This window comes from Anabrus simplex, chromosome X, assembly GCF_040414725.1.
Source record: "Anabrus simplex isolate iqAnaSimp1 chromosome X, ASM4041472v1, whole genome shotgun sequence".
In the NCBI taxonomy this organism is placed as follows: Eukaryota; Metazoa; Arthropoda; class Insecta; order Orthoptera; family Tettigoniidae; genus Anabrus; species Anabrus simplex.
This window is the reverse complement of record NC_090279.1, coordinates 140,147,290-140,169,713: the sequence shown is the minus strand read 5'-3', so window position 1 is coordinate 140,169,713 and position 22,424 is coordinate 140,147,290. Positions and strand designations below refer to the sequence as shown.

The following is a 22,424-nucleotide window of genomic DNA, read 5'->3' as shown; positions in this document are numbered from 1 at the left end:
CTACCTACCACAAAAACACGGTAACATAAACCACTAAACCCATACATACTGAAACAGGAACGCCCGTACTTCAGTTTTGTGGAGAGCATGGATAACGCCAAGGCGTGTACGGTTCATGCTTTAGAGAGTACGAGAGAAGGGTAGTGAAATGAGTTCATATTTAAAGTGGAACTTGCAGTTTATTCAAAAAATGCATAGAAATTATATCACCTTTTACAGACGAATAGTTGGAATGTCCTGGAAGATATGGAGAAGGCGTCGTTCTGCGGCGTCGGCGTCGTCCCACGTCGTCAGCGTCGGCGTCGTCCCACGGTGGTTGTTAGCCCCTGATGTTGAAGGACTCTCGAACCTGGGGCGGTCGTCTGATGATAGTGCAGCGTGGAATATTTGTTGAGTTTTGTATTCCACTAAGTCCTAATAAAGGAGCAGAGAAATGTAAAACTTTCGCACAGAATGTCAATGGAATCTGACACGACACTTCTCTACCGCACTGCACTGCAAATTATGGCGAGACACTGTTTACTGGTCGAACATGTTCCACCGGGAATGGTGTTGGACACACATTTGAAAAAAGAGATGAATTCAAAACTACAGTTCAATGAAAATGATTAATATTGTTCGTGCAATAGTCACTGTCGAACGTAAAGTGATAGATAATGAAAATAAACTGGAATCATCTGAGATACAACCGTTTACCGCTTCACGTAATCTCAGTGCAAAAGAAAATAAATTAAGTCCTCACGGACACAGTCTTTGTACTGTTTGTAATGAGTATATGCAATGTTCTAGCACACGCACACGTAGAAATGAGTTAAAGTTTCTGCGAAGACAGAAAGAAAACAATTTATGACACAGTCTTGTGAAAGAGAACCAAGTTCTATTACGGCGCAGTCTTAACAAAAATCACGTTATTTCTCAGAGATAACTTTTCTACTGAGGCACAATATTACACGTAAATGTAGACACAGTCTTTATGAGGGGAATTAACATAGTCCCTTGACAAGAAATAAAGGTACCGTATTCCACGAATCAGCTCTGTCCTTGAAAGGAAATATCGGCACAGTCTTATGAAAGTAAATGTTCGCACAGTTCTGTGAAATGGATTGACACAGTCTTTTGAAAATGAAGGTTGGCACAGTTTTATGAAAGGAATATGTCGACACTGTTTTCTCACGGAGTAATTGACACAGTCTTTGAGAGAAAAGTAGGCACTCTCATTTACGAAACAAAGTGGCACTGTCCATAAAAAGATTCGTTCTTTTATTAGGGAACAATTTTACGAAATAACCTAACACAGTCTCTTGTACAGGAAACAACTAAAGCACAGTCTTTATGCCCTACGTCTAAGCACAGTTTCAAAATATCAAGTGATTACTGTACAGTCTCTCGGCTCGACAGACCGATATTATCAGTCAATAATCTTTCGCTTACACGCGAAGTTAGAAACACTCGTATTGCGTACTTTCAAACCCCTGTCCTTAACCGGACAGAGTAACGAGCTGTATCACATCAGCGAGACGACTGGTTCATGACGAAGTACTGTGACACACATTGTGACACACTGACACACTCTGATCTATTCGAGGCTGGCGACCCCCTAATACTACTCAAGGTGGGACGGCGAGACTGGAAATATGAGCTACAAAAAAATTCATATCCCGGGCATCCTTCCGCCGATTTTAATGAAATTTTGGATATAGCATTTGCTGACCAGGCCCGCAAGGTGGACGTTCTCGAAATTACGTTTTAACCTTCCGTTCGTGATGAAATGCCATAGAATCGAATAGAACTTTCGGTGTGACGTCGCTTGGTCTTGGCAGGCACTCTGTAGCAGCGCTTGCTTGCATGCTGTCACCCATGATGCGCGCGCACTCGGCGCTCGATTTGAATCCATACAGTCGGGTGTTAGTTCGTTCTTCTCAAGAAATACATGAACGCGAATGCTCGTAGGGCATTCCCGTTTCAATACAGAGGATGACAACGAGCAGAAAATGAGAGCTGATAAGTGTTAAATAAAGTCTGCGTATTCCAGTAACATCTACGACGTATTCCGGTGTATTTTGCTATGTGTAGGGCTGATTTCACCTTGTATTATTTTAGGGAAAGTTTACCAGTTTCAAATATTAATTGTAGTGCTGAGAAGACATGAGACGAAATATACGATGCTTGCGTATGTTAGAAGTGTCAATTTGTTATAACAGAAATGTTGTCATACTTTTCCTCAAGATGGGGCGTTAAATTTATTGCATTTTTCATCAAATTTTTTCAGACGTAATGAAGAACATGTTAGCAGTAGAGCAGCGAAATTTAGAGGAATTTCATGCACGTTAATTTCGGAGATTTCATGTCTACTTACGTAGAATCAGTTGTGTATGCAAATTGGAAAGGTTTGGTCAAATTGTAATATGTAAATGTCAATAATTAAAATAATTATTTATTTATTTGGCGCATGGCTACATCACTAAAAACAATTCATATTTACAATGAAATGAAATGTCGTATAGCTTTTAGTGCCGGGATATCCCAGGACGGTTTCGGCTCGCCAGGTGCAGGTCTTTCTATTTGACACCCGTAGGTGACCTGCGCGTCGTGATGAGGATGAAATGATGAAGAAGACAACACATACACCCAGCCCCCGTGCCATTGGAATTAACCAATTAAGGTTAAAATCCCCGACCCGGCCGGGAATCGAACCCGGGACCCTCTGAACCGAAGGCCAGTACGCTGACCGTTCAGCCAACGAGTCGGACAATATTTAGAATAATTATCTCATACTAATAACAATAATAATTGATTCCATCCAGCTAGTAAGTTGAAGACAGGAGAGAGTTCGATTTTAATCTATCGCTAGAAAGATATTTAATAATGCCTCCTCACTAAAAGTCAAGAATAACTGGGTATTCAAAATAGAAAAAAAGACTTTTCAAGTAATCAGCAAACCAGATAAAATTATATGGGACACGCCTAGCTTTAGAACGTTAATGAACATATACATTTTTGCTAAAAACCCAAGATGAGAACACCACTGCATGGATGGAAGAACGGATGAAAAACACAGCAAGGGAAGAAGAGAATCTGGGTAGAGAAGAAAGCACACTCATCTGCAAAATAAGTACAGTCGCGCTCCTTATTTGGGCACAACATTATGAAATAATAATAAGCAATGGAATGAGTAATAGTTACTATTCATGTGGTATGCTTTGTTTTGTGAAAGGTCAGTCTGCGATAAATTTGACGGAAGGTGATAGCACGTTGTTTGGTCTAATGAGGTTTGAGGTCGATGTTGAAGTCGGTGTCATATGCGTCTGGAGTACTGTATTTCCAAGTGAAGTGAGAAACTTCATAACTGTCCATAACTGTCGGTGGTAGATACGGTCTATTTTTCCATGAAGTTATGAAACCATGTGATCCAGTTAGTGAGACATGTTCCTAGTAGATATTCCAGAGTTAATAGTGAAGAATACTCGAGGGAAAACCGTCAGGACAGAATGTTTTGAAATATGGTAAGGTCCATGGCTTGAACACTGAATTGGGTCCTATATACAGAGGGATCATTTGTTCACCTAATAACTCCATTAATACCAGTGACACTCATATCATATTCTACAGATCGCATTAGACTCGAGTTCATTCGTGATGGCAATGATGTTGACCGATATATTGCCTGATAATACAAGGATTTGGATGTAGATTTGTGCTGTAATAAAAGGCCGTCAGTGGCGAGATTTGTTTGCTCAATTCTAAGCCAGTAGAGTGGTGCAGGTATAAACCTGTTTCATGAGATAACAGGTGTCCACATTTATATGAGGCGGAACCTGTTCGAAAAAACGGGGGTGTTACAACATGATTGACGTTAAAGTAAACGGGGAGTTATTTGAATTTCAATTCTATTGCATAGGAAAATTATAGAGTGGATTCTCAGTAACAGTTCTGAACATTTGACTCTTTTATTCCAGTTTCGATGTTTCTATAACACAGTCATAGTTCATATTCCCACTGAGCATTTAAATAATTATTTTGGTGTCAGAAGGATGTCCTTAAATATTTACGATTTCCACTTCTTGAAATGTTCGTAGTGCAGCTATGTGTTAAGGATTGTCGATGGCGTGTCCTCCAGTGGAAACGTAGGATGGTGGGTGAAGTGCATGGAAGGGATTCTTGGAATTGCTCGGCCATGCTAGGGCCTCACCTCAATGAGAGGTGAGTATTCTAGTTCGAGAGAGAGTCAGTACCACATGGTGTTCCATAAGATGTTGTAGCACTCTGTCATTAGTCCATGGGATATCCATGATTTATGGCCATGTTGTTCATAGAGAATGTGTAATATTTCGCATGTTTATATTTTAGTAGGACTATATAAGTGGACGTAGATGAACTCCGTGACCAATATTGTTTAAGGGTCAGCCATGAGTCGAGTTTATTTTGGAATTTGTTTGAACGTTATAACAAAATGATAGCATGGGTAAAATTGTAGTAGTATAGGATTACTTTTCACAGGTTTTCATAGATTTATTCCAATCACCGACTTCAACCTGTTGTTTTGGTTTGTGATATAACTTCATACATTTAATATAAATAATACTCTTTTATGCTGTGTAATATTACACCACTAATTCACTGGCACTTGAAGTCCTCCAATTTTGGAGGGACACTTAGGTCATCAGGCACATTCAATTAACTTCAGTGAAGGGTCACTTTCGTCATCAGCCACATTCAATTAACTTCAGTTGGGTCACTTTGGCCATCAGGCACATTTCCTTAACCTTAAACATTTACTTTATTGGATGACCACGATAGCTCACTGGTTGAATTGGAGGTTACTCAGATTTAATTGAAGGTCCAGGTAACTCATCATAGGCTGATGGTCAGTTAGTGGTCAGCCTACATTAAAAATGATCTGGAGATCACTTCCTGATATTTAGGCGATCGAGAAATCGGAAGCATATTGCACAGTTGTTTATAGAGCTGAGTAAATTGAATCTCATGCTGTTGTTTTCTATTTCTCCACAAAGTGGTTTTCTGTAAATAGCCCTTCAGACTTTGTTTGTGGTGGATATTAATTTCATCCTGAAATCGTCAAGCTGCAGTGTATTATTAATGTCATGGTCTGCAGACAACTGTTTATGGCCATATTTATAAACACACCCGCCATCATATTTCGTTATTCTTGATTGAATAAACACAGTCAGATGATGTAAGCTTTTAATTTAAGTAAGTTGGCCCTCCTTGATTCCGGATAGTCATGTCTGGAGGTGACCAAGTTTCATTAACATCCCTGAAACACAAGAGTTAATGTTTCATGCTGAAGATATGGAACAGGCAAATAACAGTTTGACATGACTCGCTACGTCTCTTCAACACTTGCAACGTTTAGTTGTAAGAGATTTTTAGTGACTTATGTGAGGTTTGATTAGAGAAAATTGAGTGGCCATATCTCGGCCACTCAGTAAACGAAAATGGAGAAACTTTTGCAAGAGTATACCACAGTTGTCGACATACGAGTCCTTACTTACAGACCCCTCCTCGAAAACTACGTGATCTTCATGAATAGCTACCGACACTGAAGTTGAACTTTCAATTTGCATTCAGAACAGGTTGACAGACACAATATTATCGTAACAAGAGCCGAAGGAGCAGGTAGAGTTTTGAGCTACTGGTCTACTCATAATTAAAGTAACACACCAGTGACATGTGGGAAGGGGAGCACAGGTGTGCTCAGTCTTCAGCAACAATCTCTTCAACTGCATACAATATTTGAAATGGTTCGGTACTTATTTATTCCCTTGAATTGCTTATTCAAACATTTTAATTTTTATCCTGCACTTCTGGTCTTTTACCACTCGCCTTCGTCATATGATTCTTCTGTGTTCACCCGGAATACTTCTTAACCGCGCATGTGGACGGCTCCTCAATGTGTTACTGAGCACACTTCTACTGACGTCCGAAAACAGAATGTCATCCATGGCTTAGAACAAGCGGGTGTCACATATCTGTGATTGATGAGGAGATAACTCCTGAAATAACCTCTGCTCTTTACGCACACGGACCTGCCATTATGTTACCTGAAGATTCTCTCAGAGAAAATGGCAAAGAGGGAAGGACCACACTCCGGTGTACATCACGAGTTGTGCCGAAAAAGTTCCGTTCTCGCTGAAGAACTTTCTACTTCTCTATTGTTTGCGATCACGTGTCTGGCTACAGAATGAGAAGGTCTCGTAGAACTCCGAACACTCGTGCAGTAGTTAATGGGACATGAAGCAAAATTACATTATTACTTAAACCCGTGCACCTTAATCTCGGCGTCACGTAACGCTAGTGCGCTGTCTCGCCCGTGTGTAGCGACAGCTTGGTGCTGCGTGCGAACGATTTGCCACAAAACACGGAGCAGTGCTCCATCCCCCCCGTGAGGTTCACTTGTGCACCGGTAAGTTAGAATATTCCTTGAACATTTTATCGCATTAATGAGCAACTGTGTGCATTGACACTCGTGTGCAATGATGGATAGTCGTTCTGGTTGAAGATTTGCCAATACATTCTAACAATAGGCTACTCGTCTGTATGCGTCTGCTTGTGTTTCGAGAGTGCAATTCTCCCGGAAAAGTGCTTAATAAAAATACTGAGCTGTGTGACTACTTGCCCATGTGAAATGCTAGGGTGTCTTTCTGGATGAAGGACTTGCCACAGATTTTGCACCTGATGTCTTGTCGCCCGTGTGACTCCGCAGGTGACGTGTTAAGATGGATTGTGTGCTGAATGACTTTCCACAGACATTGCAGCAGTATGGCTTCTCACCTGTGTGAGAGAACATGTGACGAGCTACATAGACTTTCTGGGTGAAGGATTTGCCACAGACATTGCAGCAGTACGGCTTCTTACCTGTGTGAGAGCGCATGTGACGAGCTACACTGCCTTTCTGGATGAAGGATTTGCCACAGACATTGCAGCAGTACGGCTTCTCACCTGTGTGACAGCGCATGTGATCAACTAGAGTGCCTTTGTGTTTAAAGGATTTGCCACAGATTATGCAATAGTACATCTTGTTGTCCGTGTGACACCGCAGGTGACTTGTTAGGTAGGATTTGCTGCTGTACGACTTTCCACAGACTTTGCACCAGAAAGGCTTCTCTCCTGTATGAGAGCGCATGTGATGAACTAGTGTGCCTTTCTGGCTGAAGGATTTGCCACAGACATTGCAAAAGTATGGCTTCTCTTGCGTGTGTGTCCGCACGTGTTTCAGGAGTGTGCTTTTATCGTTGAAGAGTTTTCCACAGATATTGCAACAAAACGGTTTCTCGCCTGTGTGAGTCCGAGTGTGACCTGCTAAGTTGTATTTCCGCCTAAAGGATTTGCCACAGACATTGCACCTAAAACAACGTGCTCCGCCATCAGAAGGATTATGATCTGCGTTGCTCACTCCGGGTCTCGACCTACAGTGACAAAATAAAAAGCACATGACCAATAGTTCAACAGCAATTTCCACTACAACTCTCACACAAAGGAATTGCTACTGAACATTCCTCTCACTGATGACCCATCAGACTTCCTTACTCATGAACATCACATTCCTGAGAGTAAACCTCATCTGAGGTCAAATTCAGAGTATAGTCTCACATTTTGAAAGCTCTCACTTGTTACGAGAATGTGGTGAGTCTTTTCTCTCGAATCACGATATCCTGCGCAAGAAACTTATGACGATTTTGGAATGTGCGAGCTCATAGACAACCTCAATTAAAGAGTGCATGAGAAGTGGTCCAGCCTAAAAAGGAGAAATGCAAGCTCTTTAATCTGGCACACATTTATCTCTTGAAATCTGAATACATCTGTTCTCCTGCATAAAGTACGGCATATGGTTTGGAGTTTGTACCTTCTTCAACCACTCTGCGCTTTGTGGCAAGCAAGTAATAATTTTTGTCAATACCCTTGTTGCTGAGGTAGTTTTAGAGAATCAGTATTGTAGATATTAATAAAATTGACATCATTGTTAGCCGAGAGTCAGCAAGATCTGCTGAGCCATGGCTGACTTTTATGAATGTTATTTACAGTCACGTAAACATACATTTTTTATTTGTACATTTTTATGATATCAGTGTAGCGTTCTATTACATCACAGTGTGGTAATTTCTAATTGCATAGCATTGATGTGCAATCGACTGAGCGGACCAAAAACTAGGATGGCTTTGTTAGTAGTGTTTTATTACAATGTTCTGATATCCCGAATTTGAACAGAAATGCAAACTATCATGTCACCGAATATTGTAATAGTGTTCCTTTAACACTACAGCTAGAAGGAGCATGAAAATCAAGGCCAGAGTGAAAATTCCAGAGGACAGGACGTTGAATTTCACCGCAGTGAATATTGGGGCTATGTGAAAGAAGGAAAGAGATTCCTTTTATTTGAAGACTTCATAGACAAAGTGATTATTTTGAGTGGAATGATAACATCATAGGATAGCATCCAACCCTGTGCCTGTCTCCCCACCACAGATTGGTTCTATATACTTTAGGAAAGAAGAGCAAGAAATACAAATTTCTTGGTTAAAGGTGAGATCAGGAACATGGGAAAAGTCAATCACGCAGGGCAAAATACTTTGTAACATGAAGTGGCACTTCCCAACTTATGCTGTATGAAATGAGTTCGCATGGCCCAGTCGAATGCATGGCTTCCTCACAAGCAAAGTACTGGGAAGCTTCAACATATGTTGTTACTGCAGTCTTAGGAGAAAATAAGTGGACAAATAAAAGTAGGAGAATGATTCCAGATACGACAGGCTAGACCTCTTGATCACCTAACAAGATACTGATGTTGACATCACTAGACAACAGGGGGCAGAAAAGATGACACTGGATTGTATTGGCATATCACGCCAAGCAAAAGGTGCAAATGTCTGTGGCCATTGTTCTTTACGTGACTATGTGATTTTTGTCACAAGTGATTTATCAGGTTCACAGTTAGTTTTTCAATAAAATGGTATTTCACTTTGCCCTGATAATCATTCTGCACGAACCAGCTACATTGCTGAAACACGTGGCGCGTCCCAGGTGAGGGATACGGATTCCCCAATGGCCTGCCGGCAGACTTCAGTGAAATATAATAGCTCTCGCGGACCAAACACGCACAAAGTCCTCAATGGTAACTTTCGCGGACATCGAGACGTTCGATACGAAGCAGTTGGCAGAAAAAAGGTACTGTGCCTTTTTGGAAGTTAATGCAGAAAGGAGCGTAGTGTTTCTTCTCTAGAGGAGCGGCTACAAAAGCGTCTGTTCCCCATGTCTGGAGTGGTGTAACTACCTGCTATCAAGAGCTCTAAAATGCTTCAAGGCAAGCCGGTCGTAAAATAATATTGACACATGATTACAGAAATATGTCTCATAGAATCAGAACCATGGTTAGGGCGTCCTCTTGAAGGGATGCACGTTGGCCGTACCCAGTCAGCATGAAAAGTATGCAAGGGTTACCGTCACACGGGCTGTGATGGCTAAGCAAGCGAGTACCCCCATTCTGTATCGCATCACCGAACTATACCTGGATATCAAATTAGCCAGAGCACTCGAGAGAAGGCATATAGGCATCTGTGAGGTGCAGGAAAAAGATGGAGTGGTGAAAAGTCATGCGAAATGGGGTGCGATTACTAACGGATGTACAACGGAAGCCAAAGAAGAAATAATGGTGTTGGCATTGTTATATCAGCAAAATTTGACGTTTCAGTCTCCGAGGTGCAAAAGTATGACAATCGCTTGATGTAACTCGTCTACATTGGGGAGAGAAGGAAATGCTAATTTTTCAGTGCAACACTCCAAAACTCGCCAGGGTGCGGAAACCAAAGATGCCTTCTGAGCACTGCCTAACAAGAAGACCGCTGACTATCTTATCGTTGCTGGTGAAATGAATGGACATGTCGGACGGAGGAAAGAAGAACACACCGTCCATGGCGCAAATAGATATGGACAGAGGAACGACGATGGCCAAAAATTCCCGGTTATGCAGAACATGATAATCGCAAACACACGGTTCAAATCGTGATATTTATCTAGTCACGTACTACAGTGGCTCCCATCCAACTCACATGGACTACATCCTCGTCAGACGAAGGAATCTCAAGGATGTTCTACAGACAACAGTTGTTCCTTACGAAACCAATGTGATGCAACCTCTACCCGTCACCTGCAAGCTGTGAATAACGTTACCAACAGCCGTATACTTCGCTGGAAACGGACCAAATAGGACCAAATGGTGGTGCCTAAAGAAGGAGGCCATCGTTGTTGCAAAAGATACAATGTCACAAATCACCGTAGATGAAATGAGCCTGACTAAACTGAGAGACGCCGCACTCTCTATTCCTTTTAAAACTAAGTCAGGGAGACGACAACGAAGGATTAACTATGACACGTGGCTTCCGAATGACTATGTTAAGTGTGCAGCACAGTTGAAGAAACAGCTGTACCACGAGTCTCTTGCTTGTTGGAATGCCTGCAAAGCAGCCACTAGTAAAATGAAGGAGATTGTTGCTGCAACAAAAGCAAACCGGTAAGAAGGACTATATGAGAAACTTGACATGCACGAAATCGAGCGGAATATTTAACAGCTAGTCAAACCGAGACATCGCAAAATGGAAGAAGACCAACGTTTTTACGGCATCAATGAGGAAACAGACGATTTGCTATTAGACTAGCGGGAAGCGCGAGTACACTGGCTGATTATTTTGACAAAATTTCAATCCTGGGATTTCCATATTTACCAATCCCCATCACCTCCGCTGTTGAAGGGCCAATGTACGAATTTGACGTCACCGCTGAAAGAAATCAAACCAGGAAAAGCCATCTGTCCGATTATCTACGGCAGTTTTTTGTTTCTCTAAACGGGGGGAAGCAGCAGTGTGGTTAAAGCAAGCTTTTCAAGCAGATCATCAAAGAAGGTCAAAAACCAACAGACTGGCGACGGAGTAGCCATTCAAAGTAAGGAAAGCCCTGCCGATTTTTCTAATTACCACACGATCATAATTCTGAGCCACGCAATGGCAGATTTCGAACAAATCTTCGACAAAAGGATTAGCAATTTAGCCAAACATACAACAAGCCAACCTGGATTTGTGTAAAATTGTGGCGTAATAGGAGCAACCCACGCTGCTAGGCTGTTACTTGAGACACACTGTGAAAATAATAAGAGGCTTCATCACGACTTTCTGGACCCTGAAATGGCCTTCCATTGGGTACCTCATAACCTAATCAGTCAACGCTACAAGAACATGGGCATTCCAGAGCACCTTGTCGAGAGGGTATAACTGCTCTACGAAGAAACAAGGAGTTATGTCCAGCTGCCGCAGGAGCGTCTAATGAATTCTGCATAACTGTAAGATTCCACCAAGGCCCTGCCTTACCACCATTGCTGTTCATTCTTGTGATTGACTCCATTATATCAGACCTGCGCAGTCCAATACCATGGATATTTCTTTATGCAAATAATGCCATTTTGGCTGCAAGGAACAAGCTTGATCTCCAGCGTCAAGCACAAGACTGGAACAATCGACCAGCGCAATATGTCCTGCGCCTCAACAAAAAGAAGACAGAATACATGACATTACATCGTCGAGAAGTTGGAACCATGCATGTTGACGGTGAAGATATAGCACGAGCAGAGAAATTTAAGTATCTTGGCTCCACTATCTCTGATGATGGCCGACTTACAGATGAAGTCAACTTAAGGATATACAAAGCCTGACTGAAGTAGACAATGACAACGTGTGCCCTTGCGACCGTCAAATGAAGGACCATCTAAAATCTAATTCTACCGAACTTATCCGTCCTGTCGTCTTCTACGGCAAACAATGCGTGGCCAGCTAAATAGGTACGACGCCAACTAAGCATCATGGATACGAAGATGCTTAAGAGGAAGGCTGACATAACAAGAGTGGATCACATTTCAAATGATGTTACAGTAAAACCTCGTTAGTTCGAAGCCGTTGGGATGCAAAATCGGACTTCAAATTATGCGATTTCGAATTAACCACCAAGTCACAGTTTAGATATGCCAACCCTTACCGCGACACCAAGTATTCTTAAGACCTGTTACTGCATGCAATTAACTTTGATACACAGTTTAAACGTTTCAAATGCCATTGAAAAAATTATTTCTAAAATGTATCCAACAAGGTGCATTTACAGTATTCAAATAACGCTCTTGGACAACTCACTGACAAACATAACCTCATGCAATGAAAGGAAAAATAGTATGATTCAAAGACGAGAAGAAATCTATGCTAGCTCCTCTGTCCTTTAGTCATTGAATTACTGTGCTGTATGCATTTTAGATGTCCTGTACTTGCAAGGAAAGTACACACCCGATGTCTTCAAAACACCGTGGCTTATCGAACTTTTCTATGGAGAGGGGAGAAAGTCTCTCGCTTCAGTCTGCATTACAAATATATAACACAGTACAGTGAGGCTATCCTTTTACGATTTCCTGCTATGGCATCTCTCTTGAAATTCTTCCAGTAATTGCCGCGTCACAAAGTATTCTCAGACCCATTAATGCATGCAATCACTTTGATTCACAGTTTAAAACTTGCATATGCAATGGAAGAAGCTATTTCCAAAAAGTATCCAAAAAGGTGCATTTAGGTTATTCAAATAATGCACTTGGATAAATCACTGGCAAACATAACCTTACACAACAAAGGAAAAATACATACGTTTCAAAGACGAGGGCATATTATGCTGGCTCAGTTGTGCAAATGTTTTATTTTTAGGTTTACTGTACTGTTTGAATTTTTAGATGCCTTGTACTAGCACAGGAAGTGCCCGATGCCCTCAAAACATCGTAGCTTATCGAACTTTGCTATGACCAGGAAAGAAAGTCTGTCGCTACAAGCGCGTTGCAACACGGTACAATGACCCCCACCCTTGTACGATTTCCCGGCTTGCACCCTCTCCTTTACAACCAAGTCCATTTGAGGTCGGCATTAAAAAATGCAGTTTCATTGGCATTTACAATATTGTTCGGTGCGTATCAACTGCTTATACGCACGCTTTTTCGCCAACTGTTAGCACCGCCAGTGTTCGCGGATTCTACTTTTCCACACACTGCCTGCTACGTGATATTGTGGCGTTCCTTAAAACGCTGAATACAAAAGAATTACGATTTTACTGAAACTTAGCAAATATGAAGCAGACTGTGGCCACACCGAAGTGAGTGAAAGTATGAAAAACTAACCCATCAGGTACAGGAAGACGCATTCTATTATGACCGGGATAAATTTTGAATTTAAAATAATCTGAAAAATACTAACTTTCTTAAATGTTGAGGCAGTTTTTAATTAAAAGTCTGAATTTCAGTAATGGGGATCGGCACTGTTCTCTGAATTACGAATTTTCCGTATTTCGAATTAAGGGTTTAAATAACATGCAAAACACCTAATGATTCTGGGAAAGGGAGATGCTTTGAATTAGGCGGGATTTTGAATTAACCGATTTCGATTTATCGAGGTTCTGCAGTATTAGAAAACGTTGTGGCATTTGAGGAAAGGCATGTGCGCTGGTTTGGGCATGTGTTGCGTGCAGAGGACGGTATATTGGGAAAGTCAGCGTATACACAGAAAGTCGGTGAAAAGAGGTGCAAGCGACGAACAAGACAGCATAGGACAGATAAAGTGCACAACGAACTGGATGCTGTGAAACTACATATATACATGGCCCGAAATCGAACTGGAGAGAATGAATCACAACACCGGAACCTGCCACCAGAAAGGACTAACACTAAAGAAGCAGAATAAGAAGCAGATTGATGAATATTCTGTTATAAAAATGGGATACTATGGATATTTTACACATCCTATCATTCAACTGAGTATGTTCATATTCTCTCCCCTAAATCCTATGTCCAATATCTAAAAAGACTTATTATAAAAAAATACAGTAATGTTAGAATGACCGAACGCTTCTCGATTCCATGCTTAAGTGACTCCTATAAATGCATTATAAAGAAAAATATATATAACTCAACAAAATCAAAATTTCAGGATTAGCTGTATTAATCAGGAGTGACAGTTTGAATATCCAGTGAAATTCTATGAGTACCAACAAGAGGGGAGTCCATCAGTTAATGCTAGCCTGAATGAAATTTTGCAATTCATATTTCTGCATACATCCGTCGTAGATAGCAGACGATCAGAATAAATTTGTTATTTTCACCCCAATCAAGTCTATAAATATGAAGACCATGGAGCAGTGGCACAAAGTGGTCAGCTCAGGGCCATGTGACACTCGACACTCTACAAGTGGAAGGAAACGGCATCACTAAGTGGTTAGCTCAAGACCATGTGTCCCTACCCAAACAGAAGTTAGCCTCATCACTAATTATATAGCTCAGGGCGATGTGCCTCTCAAGTAATGGAAGGTAATCTCATCACTAATTGGTAAGCTCAGAAATATGTGTCTTTCCAAAAGTCAGCAATTAGGAAGTTTTCTGAATCTTAAAACCTGTTCTTATATAACTCAGTACCAAATTAACATGGCAAATCTTTTAGACATTTTACAAGAGGTCATTTAAGTTGCTGAATGATATTTGTAGACTGCTGAAATGAGAGTCCAGATAACATAGCACATGAGGTAAGATATAAAACAAAGTGGGAAGCAGTAGATAAGATCCGGTCAACTGAATCCTTCAGAAGCATCTAAAATCTATGATACACAATGGACTATGCTATAAAGACAATGGAAAGTCCTCTGCCTTGTATAACAAAGAAAAAGAAAACACACAGAAATCTTGTTGCCTTGCTGGTTCGAGAGTGCCTCTGTGCAAGATATGTTTAGGAAGAAGAAAGCTAATCTAAACTCCATCCAAAAGTAGAAATGTGCATTTTGTGTGTTAAAAGTATTCATAAGCAACATTTTTATTGGTGGTCATAATACAAGACTGTACTCTAACATAGCCTATTGTGTCCTGTTACACAATAATGACAAAGCAACAGCAGAATTTGAATCTCTAAGAGTAGACGTATTTGGGCAATCTTCAGTTGTGTGCATGGTTCTATTCTGACTAATTACAGAGTGTAACATGGTACTGGCAATTCTGAGGACTGAAATGAATATTTCTTGCCACTAGTTGTGAATGTACAGTAGGAACAAGTCAATGCATCAGATAACAGTCGAGAAGACTCTAACCACCCACAAAATCAGATAAACCTTTCAGAATTCATAGTTTCCATCACTAATCTGGTTTGAAGTCCAACCTTCGGCTATGACTAGTCATTGCAGGACCTGCCAACACAAGGGCTCGGTTGAGAGCATCAATCCGAGATTATTCAATCATTTCCCAGGGATTATCAATGATCGTTTCACACAGTAACCAACAAACGTGTGAGAGCAAAAAATTAATTAGCAAGTAGTCCAATGGCACACCTACAGTTCAAAAAACATTACTACATTACATGTTTGAAAATAGGACATACACCCGTGCTACTTTCTAACGTCAGTGATAAGAATTACAATTTTGAAATAATATTATATCATTACATTATGTCCGACTCCTTGGCTGAACGGTCAACGTACTGGCCTTCGGTCCAGAGGGCCCCGGGTCGGTGATTGTAACCTTAATTGGTTAATTCCAGTGGCACGGGGGCTAGGTGTATGTGTTATCTTTATCATCATTTCATCCTCATCACGACGCGCAGATCGCCTGCGGGCGTCATATAGAATGACCTGTACCTGGCGAGCCGAACCCGTCCTGGGATATTCCGGCACTAAAAGCCATACGACATTTCATTTCATTTCATTACATTATTTCCCTACCCTTACAAGATAATAAATTCACTTACTTGACAAAATCTGAAATTTGTTTAGGCAACCTGCACAAATTTAAAACTTCACTTTTAGCTGTCCATTTTATTAGTTTATACTAATTGTGTAAATGTGTTTGCAATCAACACACTACAAGCACATGACTGACAATGAGGACCAAAATGAATAGTGGGAATTAGCGACAATCAGCAAGTGTGACCACAACACTGGTACAAACAACAATTCAATACCACGATATTTTTTAATGTTTACAAAAATGTGGAACTTTTATTTGAAAACTATGATATGTAAGATGTAGCACTACTGATCTGAACATTTCATTTCTACAACACATTATCTGCTTTGGCGTCCACAAATAGTGGAATCTGACTTAACACACAAGAGAAGAGAAAAGATGCTTTAAAAAAATCTAACCAAATAAATAATTTTAACATGACATTTTTTGTGTTATCACACTATTGAACTCAGCCATCATTATACTGGTCAGTGAACCTAATTATGTTAGTTTGAAATTATTATATTGTTTACAATGTACATAATACCTAACATTTTTGTATTTGTAGATTTAGTTCATAATCTACATACATGGCTTTTTCTGTGTGACACTGTTGGTATGAACGTACAAAATTACTGAGTATCTGGAGTAAATAGTTGCAAAGAGCATTTCAGATGATGAGAATGTGATGAACAAATGATGCAGTGACAGTGAAAGAAGGAAAACTTTTTAATGGATGCTTAAAGGTATTGTAAACAAATACAATTCAAAAATATCTAGCATTACCAAAGAATTATTTTTTCAGATATATATTCAATAAAGCTACATGATGAAACATTAAATATGAACTTCAAGTTAGATAATTTTAACCAGTAGAATTTAAAGATATTAGTGTTCCTTGTAACAGAGGATTAAACTGATGAATATGGCCACGTTTTGGAGATAAACCAACCATCACTGAACACTACTATGAGTAGGTACAACTTATTCCATATTGTATAGGATTTGTAGTGTACGTACTTTGTTTCTTCTTTGATGAATGGCAACAGCTGATCATCAGTATGTTCTTCTATGAATATTTCCTCCTTAATATCTTCAGAAGGCTATAAGTAAGAATAAAGAAGGGAATAAAAATATATAGGCCTAAACATGAAACAGCTGAGAAAATAAATTTCATAGTGGCACAAAAAGAGTATAATTAATTTATCTCCCATTTTGAAAATATAAGAATGGAAAGAAACAATCAAATCAAAATTACTTTAAATGCAAAGGAGGTGTATACCTTGGTGGCAAATGGCACACAAAAATACTTTATTATCAAGCACTAAATATGAAATGAACAGAGAATATGACAATTTCCTAAAATAGAGTATTAAACAATAAACATTAATTTTTTTCTACAAAACACACAACTCATTCATTATGAATTTATGTTATTTACAAAATTCTGCTCATAATACCTTCTGTATTTACAAACATAATCAAATAATATACAACATGTGGAATTACTTCAAATAATACTATATAACTGCTATTAGATTAAAATTTACATTGCATTTTTTAATTATATTTTTTACCCTGTTTGGAACCCAACTTGTATAACGACGTGCTGCATCTTAACACGAGTCCCTTTCCCCACTGCTTTTCAGACAACTGATATCAGAGATAAGAATGTGAAAAGGAACACACTGTAGGATAGCAGCAGACAAGGTACCAATAGAAAAGGAGGAACCTTCGTAAATATGAAAACTAAAAATTGCCTACAGATTTGTGAATATTCAGCAGAGTATATGTACACATGCATGTGGGGATAGAGGCACAATGGTGTGTGTGCACATCCAGAGTTTATGGAAAATAAATAATAATAAACACTATCTCCAAATATTGCCCAATACTATTCCTTGCTTTTGTTTCTCTTTCTGTGATCCCTATTTCCACAAAGACTAGCTATTTTCTTCATCCTCTTATATTCACATTCCCCTGTTCCCATCTTTCTATACATGACTTGACTTGTCACCTCTTTGCTCATTTCCATCTTCCTATATGCTTTCTTTCCCAAAACACTTCAAAGTAATTTCAAATAATCCCACATTATTGCTAGCACTTTCCCAAAAAGTATAAAATGCTTATATCATAACCATTCAAATACCCATCATCCCTCTCTGTACATCACATTAAGACCAAAAAACATAAAATAATCAATGTTGCAATGAATCAATCAATCAATCAATCAATCAATCAATCAATCAATCAATCAATCAAACAAACAACAGCATTTATGTCTGTCGGTTGTTTATGTTGAAAAGGATTGTGGAAATGTATCAAACAACTCCCTTGGCAAATTATTTCAATCACTAAATCATCTTCGAATAAGTGAATATTTACCAAAATTTGTCCCCTTGAAATCCAACTTATCTTCATGTTGTGAACTTTCCAACATTTAAAACAGAACATGACGTAAATTTATTCATCAAGTAATGTCATTCCAAGCCATCTCTCCAATGACATCTCAGAATATACTGCTTAATCTAACAGCTCGTCTCCTTTCTCCAAGTCTTCCCAGCCGAAACTTTGCAACATCTCTATAACACAATTTTTCCGTCTTTCCTGTTCTCTAATCAAGTAATACTGGTGACGGTCTCATATTCTCACTGTGGCCTTGCTGGAGATTTATATGCGCTCTCCTTTACAACCCGTAAGTAACCTCATAATCATTTAAGAGATCTGTATAATTTATTTTCAATCCTGTTTATGTGATTAGCACAGTGAAGATCTGTCTTTATTATGAGTACCTAGATACTTATAGAGATCCGCATGTGGAACTTTCACCCCATCAACACGATAATTAAACCAGAGAGGACTCTTCCTATTTGTGAAACACACAACCTGGCTTTTCACCCAGTTTACCATCAAAACATTGCCTGATATCAATCTAACAATATTGTCACGGTCTTTTTGCAGTCACTCACAATCCTGAAACATATTTTTTAAAAAGAGCCTTATCTCTGATTCCAGTTCATTATTCATATACACTATGTGATCAAAAGTATCCGGACACCTGGTTGAACATGACGTGCAAGTTCGTTGCGCCGTCCATCGTAATGCTGGAATTCAATATGGTGTTGGCCCACACTTAGCCTTAATGACAGCTTCCACTCTCGCAGGCATACGTTCAATCAGGTGCTGGAAAGTTGCTTGGGGAATGGCAGCCCATTCTACACGGAGCGCTGCACTGAGGAGAGGTAGCGATGCCGGTCGGTGAGGCCTGGCACGAAGTCGGCGTTCCAAACCATCACAAAGGTGTTCTATAGGATTCAGATCGGGACTCTGTGCAGGCCAGTCCATGACAGGGATGTTATTGTTGTGTAACTACTCCGCCACAGGCCGTGCATTATGAACAGGTGCTCGAACGTGTTGAAAGATACAATCGCCATCCCTGAAGTGCTCATCAAAAGTGGGAAGCAAGAAGGTGCTTAAAACATCAATGTAAGCCTGTGCTGTGATAGTGCCACGCAAAACAAGGGGTGCAAGCCCCCTCCATGAAAAGCACGACCACACCATAACACCACCGCCTCCGAATTTTACTGTTGGCACTACACATGCTTGCAGATGACGTTCACCGGGCATTCGCTATACCCACACCCTGCCATCGGATCGCCACATTGTGTACCGTGATTCGCCACTCCGCACAACGTTTTTCCACTGTTCAATTGTCCAATACTTACGTTCCTTACTCCAAGCGAGGCGTCGTTTGGCATTGACCTGCGTGATGTGTGGCTTATGGGCAGCCGCTCGACCCTGATCCAAGTTTTCGCACCTCCCGCCGAACTTGGAGTGGATCCTGATGCAGTTTGGAATTCCTGTGTAAGGGTCTGGATAGATGCCTGCCTATTACACTTTACGACCCTCTTCAACTGTCGGCGGTCCCTGTCAGTCAACAGACGAGGTCGGCCTGTACGCTTTCGTGCTGTACGTGTCCCTTCACGTTTCCACCTTCACTATCACATCAGAAACAGTGGACCTAGGGATGTTTAAGAGTGTGGAAGTCTCGCGTACAGACTTCTGACGCAAGTGACACGTTCGAAGTCCGTGAGTTCCGCGGAGCTCCCCATTCTGCTCTCTCACGATGTCTAATGACTACTGAGGTCGCTGCTATGGAGTACTTGGCAGGAGGTGGCAGCACAACGCACCTAAGATGAAAAACGAATCTCTTTGGGGGTGTCCGGGTACTTTTCATTACATAGTGTATATCAGAAAATAAAGGTCTCATAATATGTCCTGTGGGACCCAATCCATAATTGTTACAGGATCAAATAAAGGTTCACCTCCTCTAATGGTCTGAGTTCTATTTTCTCGAAATATACCAGATGTTGAAAAATTATTCATGTATATTTATTGACCTTTATAGCCTAATCCTTGAACATGGTTGGTTGTAAAGTTACCCCATGGCATATCCCCGTCCTCACTAATGTATTTTTTCACAATGTAATTTCATTATTTAGATGCTTTTGTGTCATTTTTGTTAGTGCTCATGTTCCATTGTTTATTGTCTATATCTGCATATTGTTTCTGTATGGAAGTAAATAACGCGACCTATTGTTAATACTGTGCATTCTATAAGTTACATGCATTACTGATGCTATTTAGGATTTCAGCTGATATTTTTTAAGAGTAGTTCTAGATATCTGTCTAATTTTGATGTTATGGGGAGACGAAAGGCCTTTTCGCCAAGAAAGATAGGCACTGTCAGAGAGCTACTTGTTGAGAAATCTTATTCACAGCAAGAGATAACTTCTAGATTGCAAATATCTCAGCAATCTGTTAGTAGAATTATAAAATGTGAAGATAAGAGGAAGACAAACTGTCAACAACGTGTTGGTTACTGTGGGCAAAAGAAGAAACTAACCCCAAGGAGTAAGCAAAAACTGATTAATTTGTCAGTTAACAATCGAAAGTCTACTAGTTCGGATTTACGTAAGAAATTAGAAGAGTATGGGTCATTCGTATCAGCCAGCACTGTGCGACGAGAGCTGTTTAATGCTGGAATGAAAGCGAGGCAACATTGAATAAAAGCAAAGATTACTCCTGCTATGGCTGCAAAGAGGTTTCAGTAGGCCAAGAATCTCCAGAACTGGCCATCTGATGACTGAAAAAAGGCAAGTGCATGAGAAGAATGTTAATTAATAAATTATCACTCATTAATTCAATTTTAACCCAATCTAACTGATGTAACCATACAGTATGATACAAGTGTAATTTTATTTCTATGAAATTGTACAGCTTATTGCATATAATACTAGGCTTATTTCTTTTATTTATTTCAGGTTTGTGTTGGTGACGAATCAGTATTTACTGTCGAAGAAGAGACAAGTCAATATGTCAGCACAATAGAGGAAGCATTTCATCCAGATTGTGTGAAGCAGAGAGTGAAGCATCCAACTTCAGTGACGATCTGGAGTGTGTTTTCTTGGTACAGCTGAGGACAACAACATATTGTCGAAGGAACTATGAGACGTGAACAGTATAGTATTAAGAACACGTCTGCTAACTCAGGTGCAAGAGTGGTTTGGCCAAAGTGAATTTATTTTTCCACAAAGACAAAAAAGTAATGGAATGTTTAAAGGAAAACTATGTAAAACTGCTTGATTGGCCTAGAAACAGTCCAGTCATGAACCCCGTATAAAATACTTGGACGACAGCAAATAAAAAAAACGAATACAATGACAAAATTTGGCTTGATTGAGAAGCTCGGTCAAATCTCGTTTCATGATGACGATTTTAAGAGTCAGTGTAGAATACGAATCAAGTCACTCATGAAAGCTAAGGCGATGCATACCAAGTACTAAAGTCATAAACTTTAAAATTGGTAACATATTGCGTGTTCCATCCTCAATTTTTTAGTGTTTACTCTAATAATTTGGCCACAAATTTATAGCCACTCATTTAGTCACTATTTTATCTAGCCCAACTGCACTAATTTTCGTCAGTAGTCTCCCAAGATCTACCCTATCAAAAGCCTTAGATATGTGAATCGTGATACATTTGACCTCCTGTATCTAATATATCTTGCTGGAATGCACCAGATGAGCTTCAGTGGAATAATGATTCCTAAACCTGAACTACCTTCTATCGAACCAGTTGGTAATTTCGTAAATGTGTATAATATAATCAGAAAGAATGCATTCCAAGTGCTGACATGCAACACCTGTCAAGATGTCTAGTGTGTAATTATTGGCTTTATGTTTATCACACTTTCTTTATACACAGGGTGCTAATTCACTAATCCTTCATTCATCTGGTATAGCTGCTTCATACATATACTAATCAATTAAGCACTACACATCTGGTTCTATATCTCAACGAATTGACTTTCGTATATACCAAGAAATTTTACCAATCCCAGCAGCATTTCTACTTTTAAATTTTTGTATCTTATTTTCAATGTATAATTTTTACTGTAGGTACATTTGGATATTGCAAAGTACTCGTAATTTCAAAAGATTGGGTGATATTGTCAACTGCGTCAGGTACTGCAGAAGGACATGACCATACCATTTGTGACATATCTTATGCCTCATGATTGACGGGTGCGATGCTCATTTGCTTGTGAACAGTGTCTTCTTCATGTGATGCAGGA

General features: G+C 39.9%; 1 protein-coding gene across 1 annotated transcript in view; it reads right to left on the bottom strand.

Moving 5' to 3' along the window:
* Positions 1–213: 213 nt before the first annotated feature.
* Positions 214–22,424, bottom strand: part of LOC137503364 (zinc finger protein OZF-like) — a 57,684-nt gene continuing 35,473 nt past the window's right edge. The window contains exons 4-6 of the mRNA XM_068230923.1: positions 16,808–16,890; positions 6,680–7,427; positions 214–414 (exon numbers count right to left, since the gene is read on the bottom strand). Of these exons, the coding sequence (XP_068087024.1) occupies positions 214–414; positions 6,680–7,427; positions 16,808–16,890 (1,032 nt within the window). The remainder of the gene's footprint in view (positions 415–6,679; positions 7,428–16,807; positions 16,891–22,424) is intronic.